The sequence below is a fragment of the Oncorhynchus tshawytscha genome, linkage group LG04, assembly GCF_018296145.1.
Source record: "Oncorhynchus tshawytscha isolate Ot180627B linkage group LG04, Otsh_v2.0, whole genome shotgun sequence".
Classification (NCBI taxonomy): domain Eukaryota; kingdom Metazoa; phylum Chordata; class Actinopteri; order Salmoniformes; family Salmonidae; genus Oncorhynchus; species Oncorhynchus tshawytscha.
The window spans coordinates 68,507,953-68,531,300 of record NC_056432.1 but is presented as its reverse complement, the minus strand read 5'-3'; the positions used below and the strand labels follow the sequence as shown (position 1 = coordinate 68,531,300).

At 41.0% G+C, this 23,348-nt stretch overlaps 1 protein-coding gene across 2 annotated transcripts; it reads right to left on the bottom strand.

Moving 5' to 3' along the window:
• Positions 1-252: 252 nt before the first annotated feature.
• Positions 253-23,082, bottom strand: LOC112249294 (growth arrest-specific protein 2). Of its 2 annotated transcripts, none has more exons than XM_024419108.2 (8): positions 22,837-23,082; positions 16,779-17,007; positions 15,712-15,821; positions 13,719-13,860; positions 9,214-9,277; positions 8,583-9,087; positions 8,209-8,316; positions 253-3,919 (listed from the first exon to the last, which is right to left on the bottom strand). In XM_024419108.2, the coding sequence occupies exons 2-8, from the start codon at positions 16,987-16,989 to the stop codon at positions 3,707-3,709; spliced, it is 1,353 nt and encodes a 450-aa protein (XP_024274876.1). In that variant the 5' UTR covers positions 16,990-17,007; positions 22,837-23,082; the 3' UTR covers positions 253-3,706. The 2 variants fall into 2 exon arrangements, with proteins under 2 accessions (XP_024274876.1, XP_024274874.1); XM_024419106.2 differs by having other exon boundaries at positions 22,739-23,080.
• Positions 23,083-23,348: the final 266 nt, after the last annotated feature.

Below are 23,348 nucleotides of genomic sequence, written 5' to 3'. Positions count from 1 at the left end.
TAAATGAAAACAATCACAGTAAGGTTCTTGATTATTACCCAGAAATGATTTGATATTGAAATAAAAACATCTGCATTGGACCTTTAAGGATCAGTAAATATTGTATGTTGAAGGACGGGGTTCAATGAATAAAAATGTAACCTTCTGGTAACACATTCAAACTTAGAAACAATGACAGACGGTAATTTACAGTTATAAGTGACAATACCTGCCGTCTTGGATTTGGCAGGAATTGAATGGCAGACACCAGTGTTGAACTTGCATTTAATGTATTCTGTCACAAAAACCTTCACATAGCACAACACATTGTAGCAAGTATCAATGCATTGAGTGATTTGTTTTGTGTGAATTGCTGCAAAATGCAGGTATTTGCACAGCATAGATTCCCAAAGCTTCTGTTTAAGTTTATCATTGAATCCACGTCTTATTAAACACAACATTTCTGTTAATATTCTTCTGTAAGTGAAAATGGGTAATGTTGAGATTTACATTGAGAGAGCAGTAGGGCTGTGAAAAGTCATACTCAATGTCATGTTTACATCAGTAACACCACTGGTATGTTGTTTTTTTCCTGTCTACCAATCCTTCTCTCCTCACGTTTGATGCAGGGGTGTCTGCTCTTGCACATAGCTGTTCTCTGTATGCTTCCTCAGTAGGGGGAAACTAGGAATCAGCTCAGGTCTCTTGGAGACAAGACCAATAATGTGGCAGCTTGTAAGCAGAAGACATGATGTCCTGTTAAAGCATCAACTGCATCACTTCAGTATTAAGGATCCCTATTGAGTCGACCACTTTCCTGCTGAATGAATTGAGGGAGCTCACGATTTCTAATTTCAGTGCCACTTTTTCCCCAGGCAACAGGCAGTTTTCTGAGTCCCCTTTGCAATTCATAGAGATCAGGAGAGGTCAAAAGGCCCTCATTTGGGTAACATTTGATTAATGTACTCTGTAAGTACCCAGTTCTTGCAGGACTTGAGAGGTGTAATAATGATACAAGCACACTTGTGTATTACATAAAGGGTCTGGGATGAAACTCAGGCCATGTTGTTTGTGGCAGGTCTGGGTTCAAACAGGCTTCGGAGGCTAGCACTACACATGAATTAAGATGGAATTACAGGTAAGATGGAATTTATGTATTTTGTGAGTACAGAGTACTCAAGGAACACCATTTTGTTACCTACATTAAAAAAAAGCACACTCATTGTGACACTTTTCCAGCAGTGTTATGTGGTGAGGTGATGAGCTCTATAACCTTTCCAGTGAATTAGTGTTTGACTGTAGATAAAAAACATTGCCTCAAAGTGACTACAAAGTGAAACATCCCAACATTGTTACTACATGTAGCACCACCTCAGACTTGTAAAAGAGTTGTGGATATTGGTGGTGTTCTGCTGCCATTCTGAGCTCATCCACAGTCTTCTCCTCCAGTTTATATCAACACACACATACAGGTTTTGTCCCTTAGATCTCTAAATTGGCCAATGGTATTGAATGCATGGATAATTGCTACAATAAACAATACATTTATTGCAATTGTGTTCTTTGAATAATGATAAAGGTTTTGTTGCTAATCCGGTTGATAGAGAAAAATCTGGGTAGCAGAGCAAGATTTCTGAAAAAGTGGTCAAATGGCCACGTAAAAAAGAATGAGAGAAGGGGTAAGCACAATATACAACTTGTATGCAAAAGTGACAGCAAAGTAGTTCTCTTAGTGGGACTTCTAGTGTTTCATGAGGAACTGGAAAGTGTTCAGTGTGAGCAATGTGGGACACTGTGTACAAATGCCACAATTTCAAGTGGCACCTCTTTAAGTAGCACTGCTATGATTTTCTACACGTCATTTATACTGGTTCAATCCACGAGGATGGAGAAAGACGATTAAAAGACATTATAGTCTCGCATGAGATCATTATGGTTCATTTCTTTTAATGTATTCAAACTTGTGTCCATTTTTTAACCTAATTTATTTTACTGAAATAAAATGTAATTAATAAGTCAACTGTGTCTGTATATTTCATGTATTTTAGATGTCTATGTCATCTTATGCCACAACAGAAAAACACTGAGCTTAGGTAAACCTCTTCCTGTGTACTGCCCATCTGGGCTTACATGTACACTATTTCACACTCATAGAGAGTATAATCAAATAGGCTATTATGGTTCTTGCAACCACTGCAGTAAAGTTTTGGTGTGACATGTGGCACATTATTTAAGAGGAATTACACGAATGCCATGATTTGACAATTAAAAAAAACAACCATCATCTCAGTTTGTCTTTCATCAGTATGTAGCACATATTCATTCTCCAAACTTAATACAGCATTGATGAGGTTTTAAAAACAATCACATGGATGTTGCCGACATCTGTCAGTTAGTGAGCTGACACTGATTTAGTCCAAATGCTAGACTTACTTTAAGTGGACCTCAGTGGATGAATTCCCTGTAATAATATTAGGCTGCATTTAGACAGGCAGCCCAATTCTGATCTTCTTTTCCACCAATAGGTCTTTTGACCAATCACAGGTCTTTTCAAATTAGATCATCTTAAGGCTGATTTGATTGGTCAAAAAAAATATTATAATTGTGTTGCATGTCTAAATTCAGCCATAGAGGCTAAGAAACCCTGGGCTAAGTGTTACTTGTACTATCTATTGCTTATGACACAGTGCCACCTAGAGGAGAGTTGTGTATTTTCTGTCTGTGTCCTCAGTCGTGTTAATTCCAGCAACTGAGAAAGAGTCAAGGCTGCAAGGTAATAGCTAACCATCGAACATCTGACTACAGATAAATTGATAGTTCACATTTTTGCCCTTTTTCATGCCCATGTGATGTCATTACAAGATATTCAATCAGAGTACATTCCAAAATATACATAAAATAATGAAAAATAAACATTTCATAACTGATATATTGTCTTCTCTCAAGGTTCTAAATTTTTTTTTTTTATAATACAATAAACCAATTCTTATAGAGAAATGACTGGACAGTCTTCAGATGAGCCCTCATCCAATGTAGTAAAATACAATTCTAAATGCCATTACCTCTCAGCTATACTAGCCATTCTGAATCAACTCTTTTAAAGACTACAGGATCGATTTTTACAGGTAAGATCACTTTTTCAAACTAATCTTACATTTTTTTATTTTTTTTATTAAACTAGGCAAGTCAGTTAAGAACAAATTCTTATTTACAATGACGGCCTAGGAACAGTGGGTTATTAATAACTGCCTTGTTCAGGCAGAACGACAGATTTTTAGCTTGTCAGCTCAGGGATTCGATCTAGCAACTTTTCGGTTACTGTCCGAACACTCTAACCACTAGGCTGCCCCAAAATAACACCATACCAGGTATTTTGTTGAATTCCTTTAGATGATAAAATATACCTTTCTACATATATGTGAGCCACTAAACCCAATTTCACCAAAGATAAATCTACACACACACACACACACACACACACACACACACACACACACACACACACACACACACACACACACACACACACACACACACACACACACACACACACACACACACACACACACACACACACACACACACACACACACACTCTGGTCACTAGGCAATAGCTTTCATTCAAATAAATCCCCAGAAAAAAAACATCATATGCTCAGCATAACCAGGAAGCTTCATTGCTAGGTTGTGGTGTCAGTTATCTGTTATGGTTGAACAGATTCATGTTTTATTTCTTGGCACGGGAGTGTGCCCCCACCACCATGTAACTGTCTGGTGACAGTGGTAAGAGGTCCTTCATGTTGGGGGACTTGCCTTTGGTCCAACAGGTCCTGACCGGGGTGACCGGTGGACTCCGGCATGGGTCATGCTTCAGCAGGTAACATTCCAAGGTCTCCCAGCCTCCCCCAATGCGCACCATCACATGAAACTCATTCAGCATCTACAGGAAGAACAATATGGAGGGGATAGTCAGAAACAGCAGGTACAATAAAACCCATGACTGCTATTCCATTTGAGAAACTTAACCAATTCAACCATATCACAACAAATGTATTTGTTTGTTGCTCAGTACCTAGCTTGGTTTTGAATCGCCCTTCACCTATGTCTGATTTCAAGTAGGCCAAGGCATAGTAACCTTGGAAAATGTTATGATCCACTCCCCAGACTGAAACTGCTCTTTGAATGACCCCCGAGAAGAAGAGAAGAGAAGATACCCTTCTAATCAAATATTGACCAGTTCCTTCTGCTTGTGTAACAGCCCTCATGAAAGTCAAATGATCTCTGATCCATAGAAAGAGACAGATTTGTCAAAATCTCATTAAGCCAAATGAAACACTGCCTCATGACGCCAGCTGAGCACATGCAGTGGACTAATCCACAGACACGCACGGGCACGCACACAGAGGACACAGCATTCATAAATAGTACGTTGTTGTGAAGTCACCATGTACATAGTTACACTTAGAACACCTGTGATAGCAGGCAAACACTCTGAGATATCAGCACTCTTTAAATCAAGCCCTCTGACAACATACTGCATAGACACCTTCCTCTACACATCACCCTCTGGTCTGGTACAAACCTGATGCTACCATGGCAACAGCTCTCAAATAATACAGTCGGATTGTAAGAAAATGAAAGCAGCAAAATAGAGATCGCTGTCTCTTTACAAAGCTGTAGCTCCACACAGACGTCTAGATTCCCAAGAGGCCTTGCCTGGCCAGCCGTCCTTCTGTCAACACCGGCCCACCCCCTCCTTCCTTATCGCCCATAACCCCTTCATTATGGAACCATTAAGAATGTGATAATACAAGCAGATTTACACCCCTGCTATACACCTCCTGTCCTCCACTATGCATACTAATGGGGAGATGGACAGTGGAGGGGTGTAAGTGAATACACACACGCACATACACAAGCAACCATGTGCACACAGACAATGCCTGGTAGTCTCATTTACCAACCAAAGAAGCCCCTGAGACGTGATCTGCCTCAGCTGTCCACCGGCAGATTAAAATGTTATCGCTGACAGCGGGGTCAAGTTTGACATAACACACGAACACAAGGGTAAGAAGGAGGGAGGGGGAGCAGGAGCAGTGGAGGGAAACACCTAAATGTTTTTCCCACTGATCAACCTTAGGTTAGAGCTATCCCTACAAATGTGGGCTAAAATACTGTAGGCTATAAGGATTTGTCTTATAGCCTACAGCAATACATTTCAAGAGCTCTATGAGGAAAATATATTTGGGTTACTGTATTTATTTAATTGCGTATGTAACAGAACACTAGTCAACTCAGAATACTAGTCAAAATACGTTATGACTGTTATGGCTCTCAAAACTCAATATTCCCATAGTAGAATTATGCAAGTAGACTTTCTCAGGAATTGTGCACACCACCCCCTGCGGCAGACATCTTCTTCTATATAATCAGATTCATTCTAACAGCCCCTGCCCCCCCCCACACGTGTGCTGTTACTCCAGCCCATAAGCTGACTGCTGGATTCCCCTGTGTCTTCCTTCCCTGGCAGCTCTATTGATTCTCTCTCCTCCCGTTTGTTGTTGAAAGATTCATGAGAATGCTAATGGAGGAAGAGGCCTTCACCCATCATCCACTAGGGGCCATGCTTTAACCATTCCCTTCTGAGGAAAATGTATTGTGATTGCACTGGTCATTACATGAGAGATGGAGTAATTGTATTGTAGAAATTCACATATATCTCACTCTATGGGAGGATCTTGTCACATGAAAAAAGGGCAGGGCCTTTAATATAACCTAACCACCATCTCCTACTTATTCTTAAATTAAACTGCTTTTTCCTTTTAGGTGATCCCATAGAACTTTAATGATTGCTCAAATGGAGATATGTCTTCTTTTTATAGCTATCAGACCACTGCTAAAATATAAAGCAAACCAAACAAAGCTCCTATGTGTTCTGATGGAAATAGGAAGTAATGGAAGTGAGATGATATTGCGAGAGGTTTTAATGTCTCCATTCTCTTCAGTGCCAGACACAGTTACCATCCCTGCTATAAAGCCTGGTGCTTAATTGGGCTTGGAGAAGAAAAGCCTTCCTTTCTTCAACAGCTGAGAATGCTGCATGGAGCCCTCCAGGGCTAGCATGATTGAAAAATCTCCAGTGGAGAGAGGTGGTGTCATACCAGGCCAGGCTTCAATGAGCTGTCTGATTAAATCACACCACTAATGACTTGGTTTTAGTAATCAATAGATTCTGCTCTTTAAAAAGGCAAGCAAACATCACAGGACTCATACAGACAGACAGACAGCCAGACAGACATACAGGGGTTATCAGGGCCTGGTTAATGGGCTTCACTTCACACATTCACAGGTAACATCTTTACAGGGGAGTGGACTGTAGTGCTCTATTCATACAGAGAAGATAAGTGTGTTTTTTAGTGATTGAGAGAAAGGACTGTGTATCCTGCAGGTAGTGCTGTACAACAGGGGTCTTCAACCTTTTCTTACCCAGGAACCTCCTCCTAGGCAACCGACAACCCAAGGACCCCCGTCATACCTTAGGCAACATTAGAAAGAAAATATATCCTATTTTCTGGTGTGGATGACAATAATAATATTTTCTGTTATTCTCAATGTATTCATTCTGTTGTTGCTAGCAATATTCTTAAAAACGTTGAAATAATAAAATAAAATAAAATATACTATATTAAAAAATATACTTTGCGGACCCCCTGAGGTACATGGGCTGCAGACCCACGGTTGAATACCTCTGCTGTACAGTAATAACAGTTAAGATGGAGATGTTGGGCACACAGACAATCTAAAGTGAAAAAGGTAACGTAGCCTGGCACAAGTCCATGCTGCTGTAATTAATCTGTAATTAGCAGTTATTCTCAGGAAACCACAGAAGACTAAAATAAGCCAAAGTGTGTTTAGGGGAGGACATCTGGAATATCGGGAAAATTACAGAGCTTCAACAGACAAGCGGTTCACATGCAACCAAACCCCAGTCATATGACCTTGGTTGCCGAGAAACACTGAAGGCTGAAAGAAAGGAAAGATACAATACCGTGACCATGAAACCGTCAGGGTACGCATATTTCTCCATTTTGTAAATCTTCGTCCTAAACATACAGCCTCACTGAACTTGGCCATAAACCAACAACATCCCTTGGCTATCCATTTTTATGACCTCCATTTTCTTTGATGTGGCGTAAGGGCATGTTTTCCCATGTTAGACATTTGACTATTACTGAGAAACAGGTGTTCAGTGAGTCTAAGGCAGCCATTATATCTAAATGGGCAGTAAAAATAAGGTGTCTGTTGCTCAGGGAAGAAAAATAGGGATGCAATTGTAACAGCGTGTCAGCTTATTGACAAAGACAGCTAAATCACATACTGTTATTGAGTAACACATTCTAAGCCAATGGATTTCAATAACATTAACTGAGCATTAAAACGGTCTTCTGTTGGTGACCAATTGTCCCCAAAAGATAAGAAACAACATATGGTTTGGTCTGTCAGCTCAGTGTGGACTGCAGACAGTCGATGCTACAGTGTCAGTCAAGGCCATATAGGGAAAGCTTCCACTGAGGAAGCAATTGATGCATTTCTGGTTTGTTGAACCCATAGAGTGCGACCCCATCCAATTGTTGATAAATTAACTATGGAATTGAATAGTCCATTTCAGAATATATTAGATATGGAGTAACTAAAGGCAAAATGCACATTTTACTCAATCAAGTATAAATGTTAATTTTACATTATAGCTAAGATTTCACTTTTTGTTAAACAAAATAATATACAATAATTTATTTGTAAGACATTCAATACATATTAGGACAAATCAAGTATTACAAACCTGGGCATGTTTTAATAATACTTTTTCCCCATTAGAACTCAGTCTACTGTTGCCAAGCAACCCTGTGTCCCATGGGGCTTTGCCTGGAACAAGTCCTTCTCTACAGATTCCCACTTATTGCAGCAAACACGCCCTCATTGCTCAATATTCTGAATATATGTCAATCAACATTCTTAAATATCACTTGATTAAAAAACAACCACATAAGAAAATGCAAAGAATGTAATATGTTGGTATTAAGTCAATACCAACAAATTAAATGCCTTATATTTCCTCTTGTGGATGTTGTATAGAACAATATAAATATAATCTACTTCCATGGTTTCATGCAACTGCCTCAGGTTTATTAACCCCTTACAATTAGGGTGAAGGAAGGGGTTTTGACATACTCGTACGTAGAGGATCTTCTCCCCGACACGGTAGCATCCTTTAGGATGCTTCTCCACAGGGAACTTAGTGGGGCAGCTGCATGGCGAGTCCTCGATAATGTTTCTCACCTGAAACACAAAACATCTCTCAGATAAAGCAAGCAAAGACACAACCTCCTCCTACCCGTAGGTTATACCTACCAGCATTATCACCGCTAAGAATGTTTGCTTAACAATTGGAGAGGAAGTCTGGTATGCTAGACTAGGTCAATACTTAAGATCTTTCCTACGATACAGTCAGTGGGGCAAGATGACACTGATTAGCTTCTGTACTTCTCATTATATTGATGGGTAATTCATGGTTACTTTAGGCCTATTTGAGAGGAGGTACTTACAATGTCATCCAACAAGTCGCATGTGCTTGGAGTCTTCTTAGCAGATGATTTGCTTGGACGACGCGCCTTGGACTTAGGTGAGGGGGAGGGTGAGGGTTGGGATGGAGGTGACAGTGGTGGAGGATGTGGAGATGGGGAGACAGGGGTCTCTGTAAGGCTCAGGGCTGAGATAGGATCTGTGGTTGGTGTTGTGGGAGGGGTCTGAGTGGAGGTTGTGACAGTGATAACAGATGAGGTTTGAGTGGAAGTTGTGCTAGTGGTGGTTGACGAGGATGAGATGGAAGTTGCAGGTGTAGGGTCTATTGGGGCTGGGGAAGGGGGTGGGCTTGGACTGGGAGGTGGGGTTACAGAAGCAGGGGGTGTAGGAGCATGGATCAACGGTAAGATTAAGGGAAGAGTTATGGGTGAGGGGAAGGCCAGAGGTGACGATGGGGTGAGAGACCCTCCCTCCTCCCTCTCTATCTCTCTCTCCAGCTTCACCAACCCTGGGGGCTCCACACCATACCTGAGAGCGAGTCAGTGAGACACCACAACTGTTAGACGGTTGGTAAAGAAAGATTCCGTGAACAGGGAAAAGCGCAGTTGTGCAAGTCTCTGAGTGAATGATGTACACAGAGTCATGACAACTCACCTGGCTGCAATCCTTCCCAGCTCCATAAGACAGAGACACACCTCCCGAGGCTGTTTGTGGAGCACTGCCCTTAAAGCACACACAACTTATGTCATGGCTAAACAAATACTGTCATATTAATGTTTTATCTTTATGTATAAAGCCTGATGACATGAACAGCAGCTAAATGTGTAAATGTAAACATGAATGTCCATGACAAACCACACAGACTGTCAGAATGTCAGGACACACAAAAACAACCTTCATCCTGCACCAAGCTATTTGAATATGAGGATTCACACAGACAAAATTGAATAGAGATCAAACCAATGTGTTTACATTTCAAGAACCACACACACAAGCTACCCATTAACAATGAGTATCATTCAGCTGCAAAAAGAGATGCTTGCAAAGATAAAACAGGACATTCTCTATGAGGAAAATGAAAACAAAAGCAGCATTTTGAATACGGGTGAATGTCAGTGAGGACTCAGGAGGGGTTATGCCTTTCTCCAGCCCAGCTATCCTTTAAGCTGAACTTAAATCCCTGTAGGCACCAGACACGTGGGTAAAGAAAACGTGGGCATGCAGGCTATCACCGCCTGGTATGGCAACTGCACCGCCCTCAACCGTAAGGCTCTCCAGAGGGTAGTGAGGTCTGCACAACGCATCACCGGGGGCAAACTACCTGCCCTCCAGGACACCTACACCACCCGATGCTACAGGAAGGCCATAAAGATCATCAAGGACATCAACCACCCGAGCCACTGCCTGTTCACCCCGCTGTCATCCAGAAGGCGAGGTCAGTACAGGTGCATCAAAGCTGGGACCGAGAGACTGAAAAACAGCTTCTATCTCAAGGCCATCAGACTGTTAAACAGCCACCACTAACATTGAGTGGCTACTGCCAACACACTGTCAATGACACTGACTCTACTCCAGCCACTTTAATCATGGGAATTGATGGGAAATTATGTAAATATATCACTAGCCACTTTAAACTATGCTACCTTATATAATGTTACTTACCCTACATTGTTCATCTCATATGCATACGTTGATACTGTACTCTATATCATCGACTGCATCCTTATGTAATACATGTATCACTAGCCACTTTAACTATGCCACTTGGTTTACATACTTATCTCATATGTATATACTGTACTCGATATCATCTACTGTATCTTGCCTATGCTGCTCTGTACCATCACTCATTCATATATCCTTATGTACATATTCTTCATCCCCTTACACTGTGTATAAGACAGTAGTTTTTATTTTTTTATTTATTTTTTTTAATATTTTTTTAATATTTTTTTGGAATTGTTAGTTAGATTACTTGCTTGTTATTACTGCATTGTCGGAACTAGAAGCACAAGCATTTCGCTACACTCGCATTAACATCTGCTAACCATGTGTGTATGTGACAAATAAAATTTGATTTGATTTGATTTGATTTGATTTAAACACAACACGCTCAATGCCTGTAATCATCAGTAGTCTTCAAAGTTAGGCTCTCCAAAGTGATTAAAATACTTATCCAAACATATCTTGATCTAAACATGTCATTTTATTTCACAGGGACAGAAGGTGTGGTTTTGTTTTGGAGGGAAAGGAATCGTGGATATACTGTGTAGTGAACTTAACTTCTCTCAGTAGCCTAACATGAAAATTAAGCACCACCAAAACACAAACAATTGGGAAAAGTTATGGTATTATAGTTCAAATGTGAAACACATTGGACACACCTCCTGACTGTGTCCATAGGTAACCTTTGATCTTTGAAATTGGCAATGAAGTTCCTTGTCATTGCTCTATTCTGTAAATCCATCACTACACCAGAGATCAGAGATGCAGCAGGGAAGAGGGAGGAGAGACAGCAGGAGTAGAGTAGAGCAGACATAATGCCACACATACACAGTATACACTTACATGTAGTTGTACGTTGAAGTACAACAATTTAAGCATTTATGTATGTATGAAGATGTACCATATGAATGACTTTAAAGTTCCTGTGTCAAACATAAAAATTGAAAAATACAGTAGTCATCATGTACCTGTCCTATCATTCTGAGAGAAAATTCACCAACAAGCCAGTTTAGTTGGTGAACAAGCCAGTTCACTTTAGACTAGGGGGCAAACTGACGCGTATGGTAGTTAAACCTACACATGAACTCTCTCAGTGTCATGCCTGCCCATGCAGGAACATGCCCAGGTGGAATAGGTATACCGCGCACACAATTAATATCACTAAATGTGGTCAACATGCTATAACTAGTCTCCCATGTTCCGCAGTACTGAAGGCATCGAACAGAAACAGAGGTGAATGAGTGATACATGATCCTAAGACAAGACAATCCAAGTCACAGAAGAAAATATATCATCCCTATTTTCAAGGTACAGAGTCAGGTAGCACTGTGATCTGACCTGCTTTCCAGCTCCACCTAAACATCTGTCTCTTTCATTCTCTTTAAACCATCTCATCCAATCGCTAAATCCTCTACAGCTAGTGAGGAAGCATGGCTGGCGTTCTCATAGTGACAGTCACAGATAAAAGCTAGAGAGTCAGTGGGGGACAAAGACAGGTGACACTGGAGTGTTTTCCCAGTGGGGCCATGCTTCTACAGAACAGAGAAGAGGACTGAACGGGAAACAGCACAGTTTTCTACAGGGGACAGGCTACTAATCCAGAACAGGCACAAGAAAGGAACCAGAGACTACTGCCAGAGGCCTCCCATGGTCTGATGAGAGGGTATGATAGAGTATATATACAGTTGAAGTCAGAAGTTTGCATACACTGAGGTTGGAGTCATTAAAACTAGTTTTTCAACCACTCCACAAATGTCTTGTTAACAAACTATAGTTTTGGCAAGTCGGTTAGGACATCTACTTTGTGCTTGACACAACTAATGTTTCCAACAATTGTTTACAGACAGATTATTTCACTTATAATTCACTGTATCACAATTCCAGTGGGTCAGAATTTTACATACACTAAGTTGACTGTGCCTTAAAAGAGCTTGGAAAATTTCTGAAAAAGATGTCATGGCTTCAGAAGCTTCTGATAGGCTATTTGACATCATTGGAGTCAATTAGAGGTGTACCTGTGGATGTATTTAAAGGCCTGCCTTCAAACTCAGTGCCTCTTTGCTTGACATCATGGGGAAATCAAAAGAAAGCAGCCAAGACCTCAGAAAAATAATTGTAGACCTCCACAAGTCTGGTTGATCCTTGGGAGCAATTTCCAAACACCTGAAGGTACTACGTTCATCTGTACAAACAATAGTACGCAAGCATAAACACCATGAGACCACACAGCCGTCATACCGCTCAGGAAGGGGACGCCTAGAGATGAACGTACTTTGGTGCGAAAGGTGCAAATCAATCCCAGAACAACCGAAAAGGACCTTGTGAAGATGCTGGAGGAAATAAGTACAAAAGTATCTATATCCACAGTAAAACGAGTCCCATATCGACATAAACTGAAAGGCCGCTCAGGAAGGAAGAAGCCACTGCTCCAAAACCACCATAAAAAAGCCAGACTACGGTTTGCAACTGCACATGGGGTCAAAGATCGCACTTTTTGGAGAAATGTCCTCTGGTCTGATGAAACAAAATAGAACTGTTTGGCCATAATGACCATCATTATGTTTGGAGGAAAAAGGGGGATGCTTGCAAGCCCAAAGAACACCATCCCAACCGTGAAGCACGGGGGTGGCAGCATCATGTAGTGGGGGTGCTTTGCTGCAGGAGGGACTGGTGCACTTCACAAAATAGATGGCATCATGAGGGAGGAAAATTATGTGGATATATTGAAGCAACATCTCAAGACATCAGTCAGAATGTTAAAGCTTGGTCGCAAATGACCCCAAGCATAATTCCAAAGTTGTGGCAAAATGGCTTAAGGACAAGAAAGTCAAGGTATTGGAGTGGCCATCACAATGCTCTGACCTCATCCTATACAAAATTTGTGGGCAGAAGTGTAGATAAAATTTCAGAAATGGTGAAAACTGAGTATAAATGTATGTGGCTAAGGTGTACGTAAACGTGAACTGTATATATATGGATGAGAGTAGAGATGGGATGGGGGTCGGGAACGTTTAGGGATGGGGGTCGAGAACGTTTAGGGATGGGGGTCGGGGTCGGGAACGTTTAGGGATGGGGGTCGGGATGGGGGTCGGGAACGTTTAGGGATGGGGGTCGGGAACGTTTTAAAACCAGACATCTTGTGAAGTGTATGAGGTCTGTTTCTCAATAAGATTATATCTGCTAAGTCTCTGGACGTTGCACATCCTGAGCACAGATTTACAACAGAATAGAATCGGCAGAAGTGTGTTAATGATCTAACTGTAGGGTCTGTTGCCAATTAGCCACACCATTTCAGTGTTCATGAGTTAATCTGGTTGACTCTGACAAAGATGTACAGATTCTCTCTTAGACAACTTGATGGATATTGGCTGTTTAAGGACAGATTTGTGTCCTGTCAGTGCCAGACGGAAATGAACAAACAAGTAGGCACTCACCCAAACCTTCAGACTCAAACAGGTAAGTCTCATCCACACCAATCTTCCGACACCAGTAGAGGAAGTTGGCAGCGTTGTCCCGGGCAAAGAAAGAGCCAGAAGTAGCATCAGCTCGCCAATTAATCCCCCTGCGGACGAAGGGCTGGGGAAAATACACAGGGACAATCACCAAGTCAATGTCAATACTCTAATTCAGCTCAATACACGGAGTATACCAAACATTAAGGACACCTTCCTACTTTTGAGTTGGACCCCCCCCTCTCTTGCACCCAGAACAGCGTCAATTTGTCAGGACATGAACTCTACAACCCCGATCAAAGGCACTTACATTTTTTGTCTTTCCCATTCACTCTCTGAATGGCACATACACACAATCCATGTCTCAGTTGTTTCAAGGTTTAAAAATCCTTCTTTATCCTGTCTCCTCACCTTCATCTACACTGATTGAAGTGGATTTAACAAGTGACATTAATAAGGGATCATAGCTTTTACCTGGATTCTGAGTCATGGAAAGAGCAGCTGTTCTTAATGTTTTTTTTATACTCAGTGTATAACATGGTATAATTAGTGCATTATAATTATTAATAACAGCTAATTTGGGGTCAATCCCACTACATTATCCTCTTAGCATCAATTATTTTCTTAAAGGCCCAATGCAGCCATTTTTAGATAAATATCAAATCATTTCTGGATAACAATTATGTTCCTTACTGTAATAGTTTCCATAAACAGTTTCCAAAAGAAACAGAAATAGCTTTTTAGCAAAAAAAAAAAACATTTCTCAAGCAAGAATTTTGCTAGGACTGGCTGGGAGTGGTCTGAATGGGGAGGGGCAAACTGAAAACTAACTGTTAATGCCAGAGACGTTTTGGAACTCTCTTTGTTATTGCTCTATTAACTAATTTACCGCCTGGTGATGATACCAGGCAGGCCAAAACATCCCACCAAAACAGCCTGAAATTTCAGGCGGTCTTTTAAAACAGCTCTTACACTAAAATGGCATTATCATAATTTTCACAATTTCACAGTATTATTCCCATCTCATTGTGTGGAAATATATATGTATAAACACAGGAAAATCACGTTTTTGACTGCATTGGGCCTTTAACTAATTAACCGCCTGGTGATGTCACCCATGCACAACCTGCTGATTACAAGGTCCTGTGTAGATTGTATTTTCAACCAGCAACTATCAGGAAATACACTGATCAAATGTTTCACTTTTTTACATTGATTGTTTTATCAGCTGTTGAACAGTATTTTAAAAACTAAAAACAGTAAAACATAATTTTGACATAATTTTGGGAAGATTCTGTGTAAGATTATAAACAATATTGAGTTATTTTTGTATAAATTTAGGAAAGAGTTACTAGTAAACACAATTCAAGAATGACAATGAAGCGTTGCATTATGCAGTTCTCAGTCAGTATCAGCAGCAGCAGAGAAGGGGTGAGGAGAACCACAGATGGTGACTTCAAAACCAGAGACTCTCAGTGAAATGTCCTTTATTGTCTCCTTTCAAGTGATGGCTAGGTTTCATCATAACACAAAAATACACCAAACGTACACCAGAGACGGCTCAATTGCAGAGCGTCTTAGACTACCATTCCAGCGTTTATTTGCTATATTGCAATTGCTTTGCCACCATGGCCTATTTATTGCCTTACCTCTCTTATCCTACCTCATTTGCACATGCTGTATGTAGATTTTCCTACTGTATTATTGTTTGTATGTTTGTTTATTCCATGTGTAACTCTGTGTTGTTGTATGTGTCGAACTGCTTTGCTTTATCTTGGCCAGGTCACAGTTGCAAATGAGAACTTGTTCTCAACTAGCCTACCTGGTTAAATAACGGTGAAATAAATGTTTTAAAAAGACTGAGCCACTGAAATATAGACATCTGTATGGCATAAGTAAGTTGATGAAAGATCGATATTCTTAATTGGGATCATGTAATGTATGCTGTCTATGGTCATGTATGTTTGTATGTTACCTTGCCATTGCTGCATTGGATCATCCTCTCCTGTAGCTCCTCGGCCAGCTGGCACAGCAGAACCCCATTATCCAGCCTGTCCATCAGGCTGTCAGCTGTGACCCCAGAGTCTGTGGTGAGAAACGTCAGTCACCAACACCATGCTAAACAGGCCACAGAAAGGGGAGCCCATTTCACATCAAATAGTTGTCTTATATCACTGTGTGCTTTACATCTAATAATAATGTTTTATTTACTTATACCCTGTTTCAAAAAAATGATCTGTACATGATAAGTGACTATAAAGTGACCATATAGTGACTACATACTTATCATGTAGGGCGTTATGTGTCATTACACAGGTGTTTTTGTCCTGAGGTTACTACTCACTGTGATGACACAGATGTACTATACTGCTCTGGCATTATTTGTGAATAATGATAAGGGTGTTGATCTGGAGTAATGCATTTTTATTATGCCATATTAAACTGAAGCATTTGCCTTATTAATGGGACCTTATTATTAACGACATCATTCTCATGCAAACTTCCTGGTGGTCGACCGAGAAAATACTTATGCGTGGCTTGCATTGGTGCAAGTCGATCCCTATGTGTGAGTGATGGATATTATCTAGTCGTCTCTCCGACCCAGACACACAGGCTGTGACATGTTCAGGCCCTTCCTGACTTCCTTCCAACAATATTGTTCCCTTGGAATCTTAACAGGGTTCCTTTCAGTGACCAGACATGCAGGGGTATTTCAAGGATTTAGGTTCATGTGTGCCTTTCAGGTTCAGAACACCAACCAATAGCAAGGTCCCCCTTATCCAATATAAAAAGTATGATCCAATTTCATGTCCTCGCATAACCTGTATGTCATTGGGTGACATTTGTATTGATGTTCAGAAACTACAAAAATAGGCCTATGTTGCACAGGAATCTAGCGAAACCAATGCATCACATTATCTTAGTCATAGTTTAGACACATTCCTTGTTAAAAGTGTTTTAAAAGCCCCAAACCCCAAGATGGTTACAGGTTTGTTGCAAGTACTTTGTAACAACATAAAAATCAGGTGAAGGTCACCCTACCTAGAAATGTGTTGAGCCAGAGAGCCAGGTCCTCTCTCATGGGCAGCAGGCTGGCCTCGTGGCGGCTGGGGAGCCATTTAGTGTACTGCTGTGGGTTCTCTAGACCAGGCCCATCGTGGTGCTGTTTGGGACTGAGGGGGCAACATATTCCGAGCCCAGTGAGATGTATTGGACTGTATTGGTCGTCCTCTGTTTCTACCGGACTGTTCATGGTTCCCTCCTCTTTTGCCTGCAGGACAGGAGGAACATAAGCTGTTAATGTTGTATTTAATTCATATTAAAAATATTTTGTATTGTCACTTTTCTAGATTTGCAACATTTGAATATGTCACATCAAAGGAGGGAGTTGGAGAGCTTATTTGTGGTGTGGCATTTCTATCTGTAAATCAGCTCTTTGTCAGAGGGGCGTCAACCTGTCTGTCAGCCTCTGGTGTTTCAGTATTTTCTGCCCATTTCTAGTTGTATACATCAGGACAGCCATTCTGTATAAAGTTTTAATAGCCTACTACAGCAAGAGTTCAACCCAAGTCAAACAAACTCTAGCCTCTAGTTCAGTTGACAGTAAATCTAATGGTGTGGAACACTCTCATTGACCCTAACCAGGCCTAGGAGCACTCCACACCATCCTCCCAGAGCAGGGGCCAGGACAGGGGCACTCCACACCTTCCTCCCAGAGCAGGGGCCAGGACAGGGGCATACAGCTGAGACAGGAGCCAAGCGTGGGCCAGGTCGGGGCGGCCTATGAGAGTTATCAACAGAGCACAGTAGGAGGACTGTCCACCAGACTCCCACATGAGCGGAAAGGTTTGGAGTTGGTGGAGGTCCGGGCAGGAGAAGGTTTTGGCACAGGTAAAACTCGTAATGGTCTTCAGTGTGGAAACCAAAAGCATGGATGATACACATACAGCAACATACTAACCCACACAAACATACAAAATACATGTACTGACACAATAGATCACACACAGAGCCCACATACACACAAATCTTCACACAAACATGAACACACATGCACCAACCTTTTGTTATAACTGTTAGTGTAACTGATATCAGGGAAGGATTTAATAGACAAACATCTAAAGCCAAGAGCCAATCCCCTGGCACTATTCTATGCCTCATTTCTCCTCTTTCCAGACAAGTATTCATCATAAAGGCCAACCCCATGCAGAGACATGCTTTGGCTTCCCGTAATCCCCACAGTTAATCTGCAGGGGTAAGAAAACAACACATGCACCGGGGTTGCAGTGAAAGACAGAAGAAAATATACTGGTCAACTTCAACAAACTCTAGAGTGGAGTGTTACCATAAGATGCCTAGATTCTATGGTATGTACATCTTAACGTCAGATGTGCCGTTCATTTCAATTGCCAAGAAAATGTGAGTTCTGTTTAAAGTCACAGACTATTGGAATGTTAAACATACTGACTGCTGACAGGGATGTAACCCCCACAGAATCCATCACTAACTACTGAAAATAGCATTTGTTGATAGGATACACATGTACAAACAGTATATTTTTAAGGTAATGTCCTACCCACATGAAAAAATACTAGTTTACTATAGAATTCTATAATTAACTGTAGTATACTGTAGAATAATATACTACACACTGTAGTATCCCTCGATCATGTGTAGTACTTACTACAGCATTTTGTAGTATACTATAGAATACTATAGTAAATATTACAGTATTTAATTTGCATATACCCTGCCCATTCCCCTCCCTATAGCACAATTTGTGCCAACCATAATTGAGAAACATACATGAAAAGTATAGACCATATACTGTATTCCCTACAAGTTATAGAAAAGAGCAGAAGTGCTGAACTATCCATTCAGTATTTCTCTAGTAGGTTTCCTAAAAGGAGAAAGCTTCCACTTCGATGTCAAAGATAATAAAACAAACACACTATAGTAAATCCTACGGTAATGTCCTCAAAAACATCACAGTAAATACTACAGTATACTACAGTCCGCAAAAACACTACAGTAAATACTACAGTATACCATACTACAGTCCGCAAAAACACTACAGTAATTACTATAGTACATATTACAGTTCTCTTTTACTGCAGTATTTATGCAGTGCCTTCGGAAATTATTCAGACCCCTTGACTTTTTCCACATTTTGTTAAGTTACAGCCTTATTTTAAAATTGATTAAATCATTTTTCACCCACATCAATCTACACACAATACTCCATAATGACAAAGCAAAACAGTTTTTTATACATAAAAAACAACAGAAATACCTTATATATGTAAGTATTCAGACCCTTTGCAATGAGACTCGAAATTGAGCTCAGGTGCACCCTGTTTCAATTGATCACCCTTCAACTTGATTGGAGTCAACCTGTAGTAAATTAAATTGATTGGACATTTTTTTTGTAAAGGCATACAACTGTCTACATAAGGTTTCAAAGTTGACAGTGCATGTCAGAGCAAAAACCAAGCCATGAGTTCGAAGGAATTGTCCGTAGAGCTCCGAGGCAGGATTGTGTTGACGCACAGATCTGGGGAAGGGTACCAAAAAATGTCTGCAGCATTGAAAGTCCGAAGGAACACTGTGGCCTCCATCCTTCTTAAATGGAAGAAGTTTGGAACCACCAAGACTCTTTCTAGAGCTGGCCGCCAATCCAAACTGAGCAATCGGGGGAGAAGGGCATTGGTCAGGGAGGTGACTAAGAACTCGATGGTCACTCTGAAAGAGCTCCAGAGTTCCTCTGTGGAGATGGGAGAACCTTCCAGAATGACAACCATCTCTGCAGCACTCCAACAATCAGTCTTTTATTGGTAGAGGGGTCAGACAGAAGCCACTCCTCAGTAAAAGGCACATGACAGCCCGCTTGGAGTTTGCCAAAAGGAACCTAAAGGACATTCAGACCATGGGAAAAAAGTTTCTCTGGTCTGATGAAACCAAGACTCTTTGGGCTGAATTCCAAGCATCACATCTGGAGAAAACCTGGCACCATCCCTACGGTGAAGCATGGTGGTGGCGGCATAATGCTGTGGGGATGTTTTTCAGTTGCAGGGACTTGAAGACTAGTCAGGATCGAGGGAAAGATAAATGGAGCAAAGTACAGAGAGATCCTAGATGAAATCCTGCTCCAGAGCGCTCATGACCTCAGACTGGGGATAAGGTTCACTGTCCAACAGGACAACGACCGCTAACAGCCAAGACAATGCAGGGATGGCTTCGGGACAAGTCTCTGAATGTCCTTGAGTAGCCCAGCCAGAGCCCGGACTTGAACCCGATCAAATATCTCTGTAGAGACCTGAAAATAGCTGTGCAGCGTGGCTCCCCATCCAACCTGATAGAGCTTGAGAGGATCTGCAGTGAAGAATGGGAGAAACTCCCTAAATACAGGTGTGCCAAGCTTGTAGCATCATACCCAACAAGACTCGAGGCTGTAATCGCTGCCAAAGGTGCTTCAACAAAGTACTTAGTAAAGGGTATTATTTGCAAACATTTCTAAAAAACAATTTTTGGTTTGTCATTATTCAGTATTGTGTGTAGATTAATGATGGGGGGAAACTATTTAATCAATTTTAGGCTGTAATGTAACAAAATGTGGAAAAAGTCAAGGGGTCTGAATACCTTCTGAATGTACTGTACTATAGTTAACTGTAAATACCACAGCATACACTACAACAAATACTACAGTAAAGTCTGCTAAAACACTACAGTCAATACTACAGTATTTATACCATAGTAGGCTGTAGTATTTTTTCAGGTGGGCAGGAAGGCCTACATAGTTTGCGCAACACAAGCCCCAGTTTAAGGGAGCCACCTAGGAGACCTGGGAGCTGTGTGGAATCCAGGCAGGTAGGAAGGGGGAGGAATGGCTAGATGGCGCAGCAAGCACACAACCTATAGCAATAGTAGTAGGTCAATGTACCAACAAAGCCCTCAACCATGGACAGATCAGATTGATGATCTTGTAGACTCACGGTCCCTCTTTGTTTGTCATAGTGACTTTAGTAGGGTGGCTTTGTAAATTCAAATGTAGGTGAGTAGATGGAGGCCTGTCTGCCATGTATGTGGCTGTTTTTCAGGCTGACCGGCCCGGGGCTGGGAGCCTCACGCTCTAACAGAACACACAGGTGCCACATTCACACCTCTACTACAGGACAATCCAGGGCTGCGGAAAGAGTGCAAAGGTCCCTGACCTACCTTTTTAGACACAAGGGGTCTTTATACTCAATTCCGAAAATACATGTACACCCACACACACCTGCACACGTACACAGACACCAAAACATGCAACCATACAGTACACAAGTATACACAGATGCAAACAAGCCCATACCTGCATTGATATTATGTAGGTCTCCAGTACCTCATTTATCTAGCCCTACAAGATTTCCTTCAGTGACATTTTGGAGCATGTTACTGTGCTGCTTATTCATTGACTGTGTCTTAATGGGAGGGAACAACCTCACAGGGCAGCAAACTACCTATTAGGGGGAAAAAAGTTTAGAATTCTTCTGGTAATATCAAATTTAAGAATGTGTGTAGTATGTTCCTGTAATGCAAAAGTGGGCCATTCAAATTGAAATTGACAAGACTGATTAATGGTCTTGTTCCCTTTGCCCGAGCTGGCCCTAACCTGGGCTCTGTCATGGGGATGGGTCTGATGGCTCTGATGCTGTCTCACATCTGGCACCGGTAAACAAGTGACCTTTCAACAGGCTGAGAGAATGTTTTCATCTTGAAATTATAGTACCTCCTTTCAAGCTTCAAGAGTTTGAGCAGAAAAGACCTCAAACTGAAAACAGCTTGTCCTGACACAAATCAATTGCCAACAGCAGTGTTTGTCACTGTGCTGTGGTAAGTACTTAGAGCCCCTTTACTACTGTCAAGTGGAACTAATTGATCACCAAACAGCCACCAGGCTTTTTGTGGCAACTATGAACACATATCTATAGATGCTTTCAGAGACTTCCCCTGATCTAAATATCAGTTTTCCAAAAAGTTCGAATGAACAATTTAGAGAAGAAAAAGATGAGCAATTTCAATTTGATGTCCAACAGCATTGCTGGAAGCTACATCATTCTGAAACAGCATTTGAACAGAGATCTGGTGTCCCCAATTATCGAGTCTCAGATCAAAACAGCTTAACTGGGGTAATACTGAACCTACTATAATACCGACCCTACTGAACACAGATATTCAAAGGGTTGGTTGGAGGGTAGGTAGGCTACATCTTGCTGGGCTCCAGGCCTGGTACATGGCTCTGTCTCAACTGATTCCAGACTAAATAAACCCCAGACCGGCATATAGGATTGTAAGGTCAATTGCCCATTGCTGTTTATACACCTTGAACAACAGGGCTTTACTCTAGAATTCCACTGGACATTCTTTTTTTTTACTAGGCCACTAAATCAAACAGAAAAAAATGAATTTTAGCATGGATGGTTCTAAGGAGACATTTATCAAATAAACAGTGACCACAGCACAAGCTGTTCATTGAGTACAATTTTAGGCACATCCATACTTATTAAGTTCAAAAAATGTATTATATTTTTTATATATGAAAATATATTATAAATATTTTTTTATATATTCAGGTTCAAAATGAATATTAAGGTTTGGCAATGCAGCTGTCGGGTTACCATCTATTACTTAGGATGTATCACATACAGCATGTAATCGTCATTATTTCACTGATATTTCAATGATAAACTAATGCATTTTGTAAAATCCATACATTTTATCAATAGCTTCCCTTTTTAGATACCAAGTCACAAAGTCAATAACTGTTTTTTCTAGTAGGCCTAGTGGTGATTAGTAGAAAGTACAATTAGTGGAGATAGTGGTCAAACTAAACAAAAACACAGGCTATTTATTAATCATGTACAGCCATCACCATCCTCATCAATGACCTTCATTATTAAATATTCAGAATATCTTAATCAACTTTCTGCATAGGAATAATACTTTATAAAGGAAATACTTACAGAGTCAATGAGTAAGTAAAACTGTTCAAAAAATTCCCCCAGTAAAAATCAACAAAGAGACTGTGTGTGTCGGCACAGCAGCACCAAACATCACTTACAGGTTATCTTCTCAGGTCCGCTAAATGGAAAATGTACGATAAGAATGTAGGCTACCTCCACTTCTCAATGAAACACCCCTGTGTGCCTTGTGAAAGCTGCTGGTGTCATCTTACAAGCTGTAGGTGTTACCACTGTCAACGACGTTGTGACAAGAGGAAAGGCAGACTTGTATTAGTCACAGCGCAAGTTCCTATCATTTTGTATCTGGATTCCACTATAAATAATGTAGAACTCTTACATTAGTCATCGCTAATGTTACCCTGTCTCATGGTGAGTACTGGACATTCTTGCTTTGAGCACTCAGCACCACTGTTTTGTCAGTCCTCCACCAGCAAGTTTCCCGAGGAGACTTTAATCATCTCCATCTGCCATTAAAACGTGCAGGGTTTACTTGTGTGGGTGGTCTTTAAGACTACTATGTGCAGGCAGTAACTTGACATGTCAATATGGGTGGCAGCTCAGCTACCTAAGTGAAGAGGTAATTCAACAAATTTTGGACAGTGGAAATTGA

Excerpts from the sequence above, each read along its gene's own strand:
- LOC112249294 (XM_024419108.2), bottom strand. The coding sequence starts at position 16,989 with ATGAACAGTCCGGTAGAAACAGAGGACGACCAATACAGTCCAATACAT. Across the intron at positions 9,088-9,213 it reads CTGGGAAGGATTGCAGCCAG|GTATGGTGTGGAGCCCCCAG; the intron begins GTGAGTTGTCAT and ends ACTCGCTCTCAG. Across the intron at positions 3,920-8,208 it reads AGAAGATCCTCTACGTACGA|ATGCTGAATGAGTTTCATGT; the intron begins GTATGTCAAAAC and ends TTCTTCCTGTAG.